This window comes from Triturus cristatus, chromosome 1_1, assembly GCF_964204655.1.
Source record: "Triturus cristatus chromosome 1_1, aTriCri1.1, whole genome shotgun sequence".
NCBI lineage: Eukaryota > Metazoa > Chordata > Amphibia > Caudata > Salamandridae > Triturus > Triturus cristatus.
In genome coordinates this window covers 76,844,516-76,859,746 of record NC_140579.1, presented here as the reverse complement: position 1 = coordinate 76,859,746, position 15,231 = coordinate 76,844,516, and the positions used below count along the sequence as shown (strand labels likewise).

The window sequence follows — 15,231 nt, the reverse complement described above, 5'->3', positions numbered from 1 at the left end:
CAGGGTGATGCCTGGCTGCCGTAGGATGAGGCGCCGCAACGGGACCGACCTGCAACCCTGGATGAGCTGCGCCCGAATCTCTGCTCTCTGGTCCGGTAGCTCGCATGACAGCGCGAGTTTTCGAAGGCGGGCATAGAAGACGTCGATGCTTTCTGTTTCCTCTTGTCGCGCCTGGCGGAGCTTGAACCACTCGAAGTCGGGGTTGGTTTGGGGGTCAAAATGGCGATTTAGGGCCCTTATGGCGCCCGCATAGTCGTCGGCGTTCCCTCTATCTGGTAGGGTCTCGAAGAGGTCGTACAGTTCCTCGCCACCGTAGCATATGAGGAGAGACCTCTTGACTGTATTATCCGTCTCCCGCACCCCGACAAAGTAGTGCTCCAACCGTCCGATCCATGAGCGCCATCGCACCGCCGCCGTGGAGGGGTCCGACAGCTCGCTGAACGGCGGCAACGGGGCTACCGCACTGTGTCCAGGCGCGGCGGCCGCTGGCTGCGCGGCCCGCTGCTGTGGCGGCTGCGTAGTGCCACCTCCGCTGGTGACAGGGGTGGACATGCTTGCTGCTCCTCTCCGTCACCACCCACCTCACAGGCCGTGGCTGCAGGTCTGCTGTCCAGGCGAGACCACCGTCACACTCCTCCCCCTTTAGGGCTGATGCAGGCTACCTGTTTGTCGCTGCGCGCAGGCGAGACCAACGGCTGTACTCCGTGACGCAGATAGGTTGCCTGGCTGGTGCTGCGCGTGGGCGAGACCACCGGTTCTCTTTTTTTTTTTTTTGTCTTTGAGCTTTATTTAGACCGATCTCCCCAGCAGGCACTTCTGAGGACGCCCCTGCCACACGTCTCCCTCGGGGCCTTCTCCACCAGAGCTTCGACGAGCTCTTCACTCCCCCACACAGATGCTGGCCGGGCTCACGAGGGCCGACTCCTCCCCTCCGACACGAGCTTACCGGCAGTGCGCAGGACTCTGGAATCCCCTCAGGGCAGCAGTACGGCGCGCGCGGCCCAGTCAGCCAGCGCGAGGGCGCGCCTGAAGAGGTCTGCTGTGTTCCGCCTCCGCGGACAACCTGGAGCACCGCCAGCCGGAACAGCAGGTGCGCGGGAGGGGCGATGCGCGGGTAGGCTCCGCTCTCGTCGCCAATGTAGTATCTGGGGTGGACGGGGTAGGCCTAAGGGCATGGGGGTCTGCACAATAAAGGAAGGACACAACAGTCAGGGTCACTGGTGTGGGCCGAAGACCATGAGCGGTCTTGCGCCCGTTTATTTATGCCTTCGGGCGTGCCCGCCCTCCGGGTGCGTGGGTGCGTGCTCAGCGTGACGGAACGGGCCGGGTGGCTCCGTTACCACACGAAGATCACCAGCACCGGGCCGGATAAATAGCAACGCCGAAATTCTGGAAGCCCATTGCAAGGACGAAGAAGGCAAAGCTGCTGCCGAACACGTAGGAGGGAATCGAAAGCGTCCCATCAACATGCTCTTGCTCTGGTTCAAAACACAGTCACATAAAACGGCAACAGGGTTATCCTGAACAGGACTGCACGCACTTGGTGGTGGGCCCAGGCCACAAGCATAGAGAAGGTCTACTTAATCATGTATGGCCGGCTTCAGCTGAATTCAGTTCAGTGCGTGCGAGCTGTTTGAAAAGTAAGGCACGCATTTTTAATTTACCTTGACGTCATTGAGTTTATGCAGAGACATGAACTTTCCCAGCCTGCCTCACAGCCAGCTCACCCATCAGCCCGCCCCTTAGCTGCAATTATCCAACGGGAATAACACGCTCCTGCGTGAAAGACAGACAGGCACTGCTGACATCACTAGCGTGATGCAGTCATGCCTGGAGATGGGTGGGCCATCCTCCGGAGACATGTCTGCTAGCCATCCGAACCGACGGAGATAAAGACAGGTGCAATTATTTGTATTAATTCCTGGGCCACTCGCCCGAGGGGAAAATTCAAAAGACCCGGCCCTGTTAAATAAGTGCCGGTGCTAAGCACCGGAAAGCACCGGCACAAATTAAGCCCTGTCTATCACTCACTCTCCTTTGTGTGTGTCTCCTTCATATAATATTGACCTTATCTCTATTCACCACTCCCTCTCTTCACTCAGTCTCCACCCTGTGTCTCCATCCTATAATATCCTCTGTCTCCCTCATCACTCATTCTCGATCACTCACTCTCCTCCCTGCGTGACACCATCAGACAATCTCCTCTGTCTGTCTCCATCACTTCCTCTCTATCACTCACTCTCTTCACTCTCTCTCCTCCCTGTATCTCCATCATATATTATCCTCTTTGTCTCTCTCATCGCTCACTCTTTATCACTCACTCTCCTCCCTGTGTGCCTCCATCAGATCATCTCCTTCAAGTCTCTCCATCACTTCCTTTTTATCACTCACTCACTGTCTTCCTGGTTTCTTTCTTTGTAGTTTCCTTCCCCTTTTATCTTTCTCTCGCACTCTTTCCTTCCGTTCTCGACCACACAAAGGTCTCTTCTCCATCACTTATGTCCACTCCTGTCCCCATCATTCTCTTTCTCTGTTGCTGCCTCTCTCTGTTCATCACTCCCTCTAGTCCGTCTCCTCCACCCACCCTGTACTCACTCGTCTTTTTCTCGATCACTTCCTCTCACACTCCCTGTTTTTCCCCATCCATCCCTCTGCGTCTCTCTTTCTGAGTCCCTCACTTCTCCTTGTTCTCTCCCCTTCCCGATTCTTCAGTGCCATCGCTCCTGCAGTCTTATGTCATTCCCTCTATCTGTAGTCTTATTTCCCCATCTCTTTCTTCGTCCTGTACACTCTCTCATCAGTGCCATCTCTTCTATCGGTTTCTCCTTTATCCTCTCTCGGGTGTCGACCTTTATTTCTCTCTCTGTCCTTTCTACAACACTCTCTTCACTTTCTCTGCACATCTTTCCTAAGTATCTATTTTTATTCTCTCTCCCCCGATCTCCTTCTTCGGCGCCTCGTCAGGGGTAGTAAGCGCTATATAAATACTATTGCAGTGACTTCTGTAATGGGTGGCCGCTCCCTCTCTCTCTCTCTCTGCGTTGCGGTCTCCTCTCCACCTCTCTCTCCTCGCCTCTCTTTCCCTTCTCGTTCTACGTCAATCAACTCCTTCATGCTCTTCGGGTCCTCTCTTACCTGCCTTCTGTCCACTGATCACCCTCCCCAGTCTGTCTCTTTCACCATCACCTCCTCTCCCCACTGAGCCTTTCCCATCCTTTTCTCCCTCTCCAAGGCTTCACCCCCGATATGTCTCTGCCTCTTGTCCTCTCCACCAGGCTAATTTCAGGACGTGTCTTCCTGCTCTACCCTCCTCACAGCCCCCTGCTCGAGCTCTCGGACGAGAGTACTGTGCTGAGGGGGCCCCCTGCAGCTCGGGACCCCGCACCGTGGAGGATGCGTGGGGCCTGTGTTACGCCCCTGGCACACTCTTGCATAACTTCACCATGGATTAATACAGATCCTCCTACATTTTCTAATTGGAGATCTAGGTTACTGGCTACCCACAACATAGAATCTGCAGTGTATCCATTAAAGGGTAAAAAATAGAGTTTGGGCAGACATTATGGGCCCCAATCAGCAATTTGGTGAAGTAGCAAACTTGTAATTAGTAAGTTATTTATGGCACAGTCATTATCTATGATATACTATCAAAGGAAAGTTATAGGGTAATCTAAGCTGCTATGTGAATATTCTCACTGTATATTTATGCATGAATTTTGATATGTTTTTTATTGTCTTTCCAAATATCTGAGATGGTCTTCTTTTTATTATGTATGCAGGAAATGTCATGGCATGTAATAATAAGCGTTTTTTTTCTTGTGGCTAAATAAAAAAAACATAAAAAAAAAAAAACCCTCTTTAATGGTAGGTGTGGATTTTAAGTGCCAGTACTGAAAGTGTCACTTTCAGAAAGTTGGCCCTTGTCCTAACAGTTTGATGCCTGCAGCCTGCATCTTGTTCCAAATGACTAAATGTAGCTGGTAGTTGGTCTTTGTGTATTGCTCCCAGACAGTGAGACAAAGGGGAAATAGGTGTTGGTAGGATGGGTCCTCTCTAATTTGATGAAGGGGATGAGCTGTCACCTACCACACCTGCACATCACAAAGTCTCTGCCTCAGCACACACAAATTGTTGAACTCAAGTTATTTGTGACTCCAGACAAGCTGGGGCCAGGGCAGGGAGTTAGGAAATTGCTAGCACCTCTGGGGTTGGAAACCTCCAGAACCTTCTCCTTCTTCAAAGTGGGCACCAGGTATAAATATTGGACCCTCGGTTCCAACTCTTCAATACACCTCTGGACCTGTAGAAGACTCGGAAGGATTGCTGTGCTGCGCTACAAGAAGGACTGCTATTCTGTTGCCCTGCTGCCGGTGAAGGACTGGACCTGCATCTTGATCCTAGGACCACCAGAGTAACTCCAATGGCTAGTTGTCTGGTCTCTTGCTCAGAGCCTTGGGGAAAGATACGGCTCCAACCACCTTGAGTCCGCCTCCTGGCCTCTGCCTGCTGTGACCCCTAAGTGGTGACTTCCCAGTCCTGGACCTTTGGAAGTGGGCCTCCTGGTGCTCTGCCCGCCCAACTGTGATTCTGTGGGCAGAACCAATGCAGCATGAACGCATCCCAGATTATGAACCTTGCATCACAGTACCCTAGGAACCAGGCCTGCGTATGCCTTTGCAGAGCAAGCACCTTATCAACAGATTCCTCGATGATAAAAGAACTCTGCATCGTGCCGTGTAGCTTCTTCAGAACTGCCCCTGCATGACGCATCCTCGACGCAAGATCTCGCAATGATCCACAAACCAGGATTTAAGGTACTTGGGCCCTGTAAGAAATTGGGTTACTGATTGAGGGGGCTGAAACCCATCTCAAGCAGCCACCCCAATCCTGGTCAGGGTCACAAGCAAACCCAAATTAACCTGTGTTAACCCTTCTGGTAGCTTGGCATTCAGGCTTACTTTAGCGGCAATATGTAAAGTATTTATGCACCACTTCAAGCAGAAATAAAGTGAAAACACAACACGAGAAAAATCCCACACAAAATTGGAAAAGTGTAGTAAGATCTAATAATTATAATACCAAGACAACAAAAATCCTATCAATAGAACTGGAGATGTGCAATGTTTAAGATTTCAGTCAATATAGCTCCAAAAAGCAGAAAATGCCAACTATGGTTATCTTGTCATGGCGAATCAGGACAAAGTCTCAAATTCTGGGCCAACTGCTATGAAGCGCACGCCTGCTACAGTGACCCTGCTGAACAAGAGTACCTAAATTCCGGTTTCAGAGAGCTGCAAGGACCCATGTCGTGGATGCATTGAGCAGGCGATGGGAGGTCCAGGCCAGAGATGCATCACATAGCTGCTGTTCAGGGAAGTTGCAAGTGGTCTGGAAGTGATGCCTATAGATTCGCCCGAGCATGCGAGAGTGTACATCTGTTTGGTGGCATGTCCCTAAATTAATCTCTGTGCATGTTTGAAACACAACAACCAATACCTACTCCCTATAAACATACATAAATCCAGCCACAACAGACTGGATTGGATCTCAAACTCTAAAAGGCTCTTATTCAACTGTCATACTTTTAAATGTTCGCTCTTTACATAGGAATAAGTATCAGATCGCTGATCTGGTAGAAAGCCGCTCCCCTGATATAATCTTTCTAACCGAAACCTTGACCGACAATACATCGGGCCCAGGCTGGAACATCGCCTTACCCAGCGGTTATGTGGTCTCCTCTCAAGATAGGAGAGGCAAGAGGGGCGGGGGGATAGCGGTGGCTCATCAAGCACATTTAAACCTGCGAGTGGAAACATATCTTGATCTCCCAGCAGAAGCACTTTATTTTACTATATATTTGGGAAATGTTTTCAAACTGCAAGGCCTATTAATCTATCGACCGCCTAGGCCTAAATCCACTTTCCCCTCAAAGCTTATGAGCCATTTGGAATCCCGAATGGATCCTCACCCTTTTATCCTTCTGGGCGATTTCTACTACCACTTAGAACTTAGTAATCAACCAGAGGTAGCTTTACTACTGGATAATCTAACAGCCCTAGGCTTTAACCAAGTGGTCAAAGGTCCGACTCATACAATGGGACACACCCAAGATGGTATTTTGACGAGCAATATGGATCTGGAAATTATTAACATTAAAGCTCTTCCTTGGTCCGACCACAGCGTAGTGGGTTTTGCTATCAGAGCGGAAATAGTAGCAGCGTCCTCCCGCTCTAAAGCGCCGAAGGTAATAACTAGACTTTGGTCTCAGACGAAGGCGGATAATCTAATTACTGCGCTGGGTCAATCACGCCCCCTTCATAGTAGAGACAACTCCGAGGCAGCACTGCTCTTTGACAAATGGCTGGCGGATGCGGCTGATGAAGTAGTGCCTGTTAAACGGCTTGGTACAAGTAGGACTAAGCCATCTGCCCCCTGGTACAATAGGGAGCTTAAGGTCTTGAAGAGTACTTGTAGAAGGGCTGAGCGCCTTTGGAGAGTCGACTATAGTATTGACCGAAAGGCCAGATATAACCATGCTCTATCAGCTTATAGAGAGGCAATTATATCAGCCAAAAGGACATTCTATGAGACTAAGATTAAGGATGCAGGGAATTCAGCCAAGGAGCTTTTTTAAACCTATCACGGCCCTTTCCAAGCCCCTTTTGGATAACATTTATCGGCCAAACCTGGAAATGTGCCAGAAACTTGCCCGTTTTTTTCAAGACAAGGTGCAGGTAATATATAGGGATCTTCTTAATCTGCACCCTAGTCCAGATAGTCATAGCCAGCTAGTGACAACTGGTGGGGAGGACAGTTCTGTCCTTAGCCCCTTCCCTCTCATTACAATAGAGGAAACTTGTAGATTGATTACTCTGACGAAATCAGGCTCAGCTAAAGATCCCTGCCCCCCCCCCCCCTTGTTATGCACCTTGCGCCAGACCTGATTGCTGGAGAGCTATGCGCTTTAATCAACCAGGTAATAGAGTCCGGCACCTACCCTAGAAGCTGGAGGAGTGCAATCATCAGACCGCTATTACAAAAAACCTCATTAGACCCTCTTACACTAAAGAACTATCGCCCAATCGCCGCTCTGCCTTTTGCAGCTAAAATTATGGAAAGGGAGCTAAATAGATCCCTGACAGAATATTTAACTGCCCACAACCTACTTGATTCGAGCCAACATGGTTTTCGGGCACAGCATTCTACTGAGTCTGCCCTTCTGGTGGCAGCAGAGGAGATCCGCAATATTGTGGACAAGGGAGGTAAGGCAGTCCTAGTGATGCTAGATTTATCAGCAGCCTTCGACACCGTAAATCATACGGTGTTGACTCCGAGGCTTCAGGAGGTTGGCATTTGGGGGACGGCACTGTCCCTTCTCTCCTCTTTTCTGGAGGGGAGGAAGCAAAATTTACTTTGGGACGGGCTACAGTAGGACAGTTTTCAGCTGCCGTGTGGTGTTCCTCAGGGCTCAGCATTTTCACCCACGCTGTTCAACATCTATGTGACTCCCTTGGTGAAACTTATCAGGAAGCATGGGTTCCAGATAGTCTCCTACGCTGATGACTCGCAGCTCATAATTTCCACGGCTAAACATTCTACTGACTTAGCCCTTAAATTCCATAGGTGTCTGTCAGAAATTATGAGTTGGATGCAGGAAAGCTTCCTGAAGATTAATACTGAGAAAACCGAGATTATTGAGTTTGGTCATGGAAGTCCCTTGTGGAACAGATCTTGGTGGCCGGCAAGGGCTGGTGAGTGTCCCTGCCCCGTGTCCAAAGTGAGAAATCTGGGCATGCTGTTTGACAATCAGCTGAATTTTTCAGCCCATGTCAACAGCCTTGCATCATCCTGCTCCTTCCTTATAAGGACGCTGCGTAAGATTTTTCCTTTCATCAGCGCCGAAATGCGCAAAGCGGTGGTAGTGGGACTTGTCCTATCCAGACTAGACTACTGCAACGCTTTATTGCTAGGGATAAACAAGACGCAGATAGGAAGGTTGCAGACTCTCCAAAACGCAGCGGCGAGGTTATTATTGGACGTCCCAAGAGATCAATCGATCTCAGAGGGAATCATTGCATTACACTGGCTTCCTGTCCATCTGCGTATAGATTTTAAAGCTATCTGCCTGGTACACAAAGCTGTCTTCGGAGGTGGTGCTAGGGACGTTCAGAAGCTGTTTATTCCTTATACCGCCGGCCGTGTGCTAAGATCGAGCACTCAGAGTCTCATCAAGATTAATCGGATTAGGAAAGCTAGATGGGGCAGCAAGAGCCTTTTCGGTTCGTGCCGCCGGACTCTGGAATAGGCTTCCCCACTCTTTAAAATCTATACATAACCATCAGACCTTCAGAAAAATGTTAAAGACACGGCTCTTTCAAGAGGCTTGTATTTGAGGATTTCGTTTCCCCCTTTGTGTTGTATGAGCGCCAAGACGCTTCGGCATTCGCTGCGCTATATAAATACGTATCCTATCCTACCCTATACTGGCAAAATAAGGTGAAGCTCCACTCAAGCCTATGGAAGAGCAACATTGTGACGAGACCTAAGTGAATCCTGACTTGGTGCTTCCTGAACGCTTGCAGGTGCGCAGTGGCCATTTCCTCAATGCTAGTACTAAACCTTGAAGCTGTCCACATGGCCTGCTGCCAGTTCTGCTGCTGTAGAGTCTGTGTGCATTGCTCTTGCAGGTTGGTGCACCAGGAAATGGTGATGTGCATTTATTTTGCTACGAGATCCCAGCTTGCTGAAAGCACTGTAAATATGAAAATCATTGTTTTAATATTCTTTTACAGACAGTATTAGATAGGTTGCCACAAAATGTGTGAAGAGATTTTTGGCCGGATGTACAAAGCCATTTAGCACTGTCGACCAAGGCACAAAACGCCCTACTTATCGGATGGAAACCAACTAACCAGTATTGAAGCAAAAGTGCCAGCGAGTCTTCCTGGAAACCTAGAGACGCTGGCCCCTCCAACAAGTTTGTTTTCTTTATGTGGACACCCCCAACTAGCCCAGTCTTCAGCACCCATCACTCAACCTTTTTTTGCAGTTTTACAAAGCGCGAACTCGACCTGAAGTTATTGGAGCGCTTTACATAAGCACCAATTATGTTACACAAGGATATGTTTTTTTGGTAGGCACCGGGAGATTAAATGATTTGCCCAGAATCACAGGGTTTCCCAGCTCCAGAGTCGGGAGCTCTGGCCTTTACGCCACTTTGCTGCTGTGATGAGAGAGCACACCTAGCACCACACACGTGGCTTGCTGCTAGAAGTAGCGTCACTGGGCCACAATTACTGGTCATGCACATGAACAGTGGTTCCCTTACTTGTTTTTGGTCCCCAAGGGTTCACACCTAAAGTTACCAGAGTTTAAAAATGGAAATCGGGGACAACTTAAAGTCTCCTGACATCATTTACTTTTTTGTGTTAAATCAGGCGGTACAGCTTTGTGGCACAATGTCAACTGTGCTGAGTTTTAACACAACATTTAGGGTCTCATTTTAAAATGACCACAATTGCGTGCACTAATTTCGTACTCGGTACAATTACACATGGTAAATACTGGCTCAGTGTGTGAGGTATTTACCAGATGAGGTATAACTTCATCAGATTAAATTTGGCACCACTGAGTGTTAGATAATACAGTAATATTGTGAGATCTCCCTCCCCCCCCCCCTCCTCCTCCCCCGCCTCAAGGACAAAAGCATGAATAACGCATTTTTACCATTGCCATGGTATTCTAGATTTACAAATTGCTCCATCTATCTCACTGAGACACTATATAGCAGACCTTCAATGAATAACCAAGTGCCTTCTGGGAGCTGTAGTCCCGATCCACCGCAATTAATAAAACTGCACCGGGGTTCGACGTTACAATTATTTGTATATGGAAACCCCAAGGGCGGTCCAGGTAGCATTAAGTCAGCTGGTATTAGTCTGTTCATATTTGGTGATCGTGTGAGGGCATGTGTTTAAAGAATGTTCAATTAAGTCAGTTTTTCTTTTAGCTTGCATCAGAGGTGCAGAGGAGATTAATCTTACAGGCCTTTGTTTCAATCGTTTAGAGGCATTAGCCCTGCTTTTCTCATGGCAGCCTCTTCACGTGGAGTGTCCTAACCCTGTATTCAGATAACATCAGGTATTTAGAGTAAGACAAGGAATCGTCTGAAAATGTGCAACTCACATCTAAATACTTGCAAGATCTACGTGTGCCTTGTTCGTTATAGTATATTACCGCAAAATGAAAGGAAATCATCTGGGACTCGCTGAAAAGCGGGAATAAGCGCTATATAAATAAAATTACAATTGCATTGAGTGACGGGGGTAGAGGGGCTCACAGACCTTGCGGGAGCTAACCTTGGATTATGGCAGGGCCTAGTTTACACCCCTGAATCCCATGGTTAAAGGGTTCGCTGCAGCCCTCAGCCTGCCATGGTAACGTCTGTGGCCAATTAACAGCTTCAATGTGAGAGACTGACTAGAAGCGGGGTGCACAAACAGAAGGCTCCGGGTTGCAGGCAGAGTTAATTCAGGCATCTCCCTTAAAAACAGTCAAGAAAGGGTCAGTGAGAGAAGGCAGGAGGCGAAGATGGTGCATGAGGAACACCAGAGTATACATGTGAAAGGAAAAACCGAGAAGCAGCCGACAATAATGATGAAAGCGGGCGCAGCGCTAAACTATAAAGCGCAGCGCCCGTGCATATTTAAGGTATAAGCATGGTGGCCCATGAAGCGGCACCATGCTGATTGATAAAAAAAAAAAGAAAATAACAGAAACCGGGTGCAGTGCTTGGCGCTGCTGTGATGAAATATCCCTAGCACAAAACAGACGAAATAGTCCCAAATGAAAGAGCTAAACACTTTACTCCGTAACAAAACTGTAGTTGGTTGGTGCTGCTTCCGATACATCGGAAGTGATGTATTGGAAGAGCCAACCCATACAGAGTCAAAAGAGAAGAGCAACGGAGGAATTAGCCAAAGGCAAGCGGCAGGCGGGATTACATGCCAGTATACTGCTTACTCTAGGTCTTGCAGACCGCGCATGTGCTGTCTAGGCTCGACCTAAAAAGGCAGGTATAGGCATGCAAAAGGTTGATTTGCCAGGTCGAAATGGCAGTTTAAAACTGCACACCCAGGCTGCATTTGCAGGCCTGAGAAAGGTTTGCAAGGCTACTTAAGTGGGTGGCACAACAAGTGCTGCAGGCCTGCTATTAGAATGTAATCTACAGGCCCTGGGTAAGTGTAGTACCACTTCACTAGGTAATTATAAGTAAAGTAAATAAGCCAATGATACCATGTTCTAAGGAGTGAGCACACACAATCTGGCATTGGTTAGCAGTGGCAAAGTTCATAGAGTTCTAAGGCCAAAAGAAACAAGATCAGAAAAATATGAAGGAGTGAGGCAAAACGTTTGGGAAAAGACCACCCTAAGGCTGATGGGTCTAACTGTCCATGTATCCGGCCCATGCCTCATTGCAGTCGACCTCAACTTGTGACTTTGTCCCAGTCTGTTGTGACCAGATAACCAAAGCTGGTGCTAGCCACTATTTTCACTTTAAACTTTGAGATTGCGTATCTAAATTGGTTTGGGATCATTCTTGCATTGTTTTCACTTTAAAACTGCTTGAAGTACTGCATAAATACTTTACACGTTGTCTCCAAGTTAGGCCTTACCGCTTTGGTGTTAAGGGTTAACCACAGTTAAATTTGGAGTTTGCTTGTGTTTTCACCCTGACGGACATTTTGGTTGCTGCTTGAGTACGGTTTCACCCCCCTCAACCAGTAACCCAATTTCTTACAAGGAGCAAGTTTGGCCCACTGAACAAAGTAGTTTAAATCCTTGTTAGTGGATCATTGCAAGATACCGGGTCAAGGATGCGTCATGCAACTGTGGTTCTGAAGTAGCTACAGGGCTGCGATGCGGAGTCCTGTCTCATCACCAAGGAACCCAGTTTCTTACACCCCACAATACATTAGGTCAGTGGTCGCTCTTGGAGTACATATCCCATATATTTCACTAACTGTAGGCATTTGCTCGTGGGGTCTATTGCTTTATTTACCACTCTGTGATCTATAGCAGGTGCATGGTTGCTGATGGTCTCCCAGCTCGCTCCACTTAAATTAGTTTTAGTAGTAAAGACTTAAAGCAAACAGTATCCTGAAATTTACATTTGAAGAATAGACTGCATTCAAATGTATGCTTCAGAAAGCCATGTTGCATAGTCTGATCAGTAAACCTTAGATTTTGACATAATGTAAAAAAAGACAGGTTTGTGATTTAGCCTAGGACAGTTGTGTACCACCTACATTAAACATAATGCCCATCCCACGTGTCAGCCTGCACCTCTGGCAGTGAGTGACACGTGGGCTAATACAGGCGTTAGTAGACATTCACAACTCATGAGGCTCTGGGTTTTAAGTATTATGTCAATCCGCAAGATATGCCTCCTTTTAATGCTTTTTTAACTACCTGAAGTATTAAAAATATTTTAGGGAGTACACCATCATGGAGGATGTAAAATTGCAAAAAAGGGGGACTTGTGTTTTCATTCAATCAAAGGAAGAAAATACCCCTGTCTTAGGTAGAGCTACCACTTTGCAGAACAACATATTTTTCTTTCTGAACAAACTGAAATCAAGCACTTGCCTTTGAAGTTTGCACCCCTCACTTGGAAGTATTATAATCCTGTGCAAAATCTAACAATTTAAAATTGAATCTGAGTGGTGTTTGTTTATATTTCAATTGAATCTAGCCATGCTGCAATTGGGACGAAAATAAGCTGTGCCATGTGTTCCCTGGGAAGGAGAAGCTGGAGACCTACAGGGTTATCATTACAACCCTGGTGACAGCTGGAAGGTAAGGGTGTACACTCAGCAATGTTTGTTTCTTGGTTTATACCTTGTCACTTCTGTATTCTGATGCGGTGATGAAGGTGTGCCATGTGTTCCCTGGGAAGGAGAAGCTGGAGACCTACAGGGTTATCATTACAACCCTGGTGACAGCTGGAAGGTAAGGGTGTGCACTCAGCAATGTTTGTTTCTTGGTTTATACCTGGTCGCTTCTGTATTCTGATGCGGTGATGAAGCTGTGCCATGTGTTCCCTGGGAAGGAGAAGCTGGAGACCTACAGGGTTATCATTACAACCCTGGTGACAGCTGGAAGGTAAGGGTGTGCACTCAGCAATGTTTGTTTCTTGGTTTATACCTTGTCACTTCTGTATTCTGATGCGGTGATGAAGGTGTGCCATGTGTTCCCTGGGAAGGAGAAGCTGGAGACCTACAGGGTTATCATTACAACCCTGGTGACAGCTGGAAGGTAAGGGTGTGCACTCAGCAATGTTTGTTTCTTGGTTTATACCTTGTCGCTTCTGTATTCTGATGCGGCGATGAAGGTGTGCCATGTGTTCCCTGGGAAGGAGAAGCTGGAGACCTACAGGGTTATCATTACAACCCTGGTGACAGCTGGAAGGTAAGGGTGTACACTCAGCAATGTTTGTTTCTTGGTTTATACCTTGTCGCTTCTGTATTCTGATGCGGTGATGAAGCTGTGCCATGTGTTCCCTGGGAAGGAGAAGCTGGAGACCTACAGGGTTATCATTACAACCCTGGTGACAGCTGGAAGGTAAGGGTGTACACTCAGCAATGTTTGTTTCTTGGTTTATACCTTGTCACTTCTGTATTCTGATGCGGCGATGAAGGTGTGCCATGTGTTCCCTGGGAAGGAGGAGCTGGAGACCTACAGGGTTATCATTACAACCCTGGTGACAGCTGGAAGGTAAGGGTGTACACTCAGCAATGTTTGTTTCTTGGTTTATACCTTGTCGCTTCTGTATTCTGATGCGGCGATGAAGGTGTGCCATGTGTTCCCTGGGAAGGAGGAGCTGGAGACCTACAGGGTTATCATTACAACCCTGGTGACAGCTGGAAGGTAAGGGTGTGCACTCAGCAATGTTTGTTTCTTGGTTTATACCTTGTCGCTTCTGTATTCTGATACGGTGATGAAGGTGTGCCATGTGTTCCCTGGGAAGGAGAAGCTGGAGACCTACAGGGTTATCATTACAACCCTGGTGACAGCTGGAAGGTAAGGGTGTGCACTCAGCAATGTTTGTTTCTTGGTTTATACCTTGTCACTTCTGTATTCTGATGCGGCGATGAAGGTGTGCGCACACTGCATTCCGCAGACTGAAGTTAGGCGGCAGTCCTAGTAGGATAAGTCAAGCGCGTAGTATGGTGTTTTTGTTGTTGTTTTTTTTATAACTTTAAAGTTTTACACAATGACATAATACTGGTGTGCAACCAATGCCAGCAAAAAGAATCATGTAGTCCTAAATCATGGTGGTGCAGTTCTAGAAATTGGTCCAACCGCTGATTCGCCTCCCCACCCCCCCTTCCGCAAGCATTAGCCAAGTATAACAGACATTTAATCCCCCCCCCCTTCCGTTTCTGCCTAGCTGCTCACTTCCTGTGCACTTTGGTGTTATTGTCTGATGGCAGTGGCTCTCAATCAACGACTCCTTTGAAGGTGGGAAGCTAGGTCCACAAGATTGAAGCCAAACAAGACTTTAACAAAAGAAAAACAATAAAGCAAAATCTGTTTCTAGGCCAAACATGGACCACTGCAAAAAACACAAGATATATTGAAAAAAAGCTTTTAATTTAGATCCCAGGAAACCTTTTTAACCACTGATTGATGGTGTCCATGTATTACTGAGACGGGCTAAGAAATGTGCGGCAGTAATGTGCAAAACTTGTTCATGTGCTGTCCCCAATGTTTCTGTTAGTTGGGTTGTTTTGGGCAGAGAAAACGCAGCCTGCACTTGAGGGTCTGCGCGTGAGTTCTGAACTGCAAAACAAGAATGGACTGTGAGATCCTCGGATGTACTCGGAGAAATCACATCCTTAAGCCGCGATGGTTCTTCACAGCCAAACCTAGGAACAGGAATGCACAGCTCTAGGTGTCCTTGCCTTGATCTTCTCAAGGCTTACAAGCAAACTCGTCTGTTCCGCGCGGCCAAGTGAAGGATCCTTGTGACTGGGGGCGGTGGGTTGGGAAGTCTTAGGCGTTGCATTAAGGCCACAAGAAACATTTGACAGAATTGTACGTCATGAAAAAAGCCAAACCCACTTTTTGAATCTCTTATGGTAACTTTCCTTTCTATATAGGACAATTTTCTGAAGGGAGTAACTTCACTGCATTGGTTGCAGAGGAGAAATGAAAGGGGGCAGCGAA

The 15,231-nt window shown here is 47.6% G+C and overlaps 1 protein-coding gene across 6 annotated transcripts in view; it reads left to right on the top strand.

Moving 5' to 3' along the window:
* LOC146869487 (RNA helicase MOV-10-like) overlaps positions 1 to 15,231 on the top strand; it is a 567,813-nt gene that overhangs the window by 365,498 nt on the left and 187,084 nt on the right. For all 6 annotated transcript variants that reach the window (XM_085654043.1, XM_085654053.1, XM_085654071.1 and 3 more), the window contains one exon: positions 12,755 to 12,858. In XM_085654043.1, coding sequence (XP_085510169.1) covers positions 12,755 to 12,858 — 104 coding nt within the window. The remainder of the gene's footprint in view (positions 1 to 12,754; positions 12,859 to 15,231) is intronic.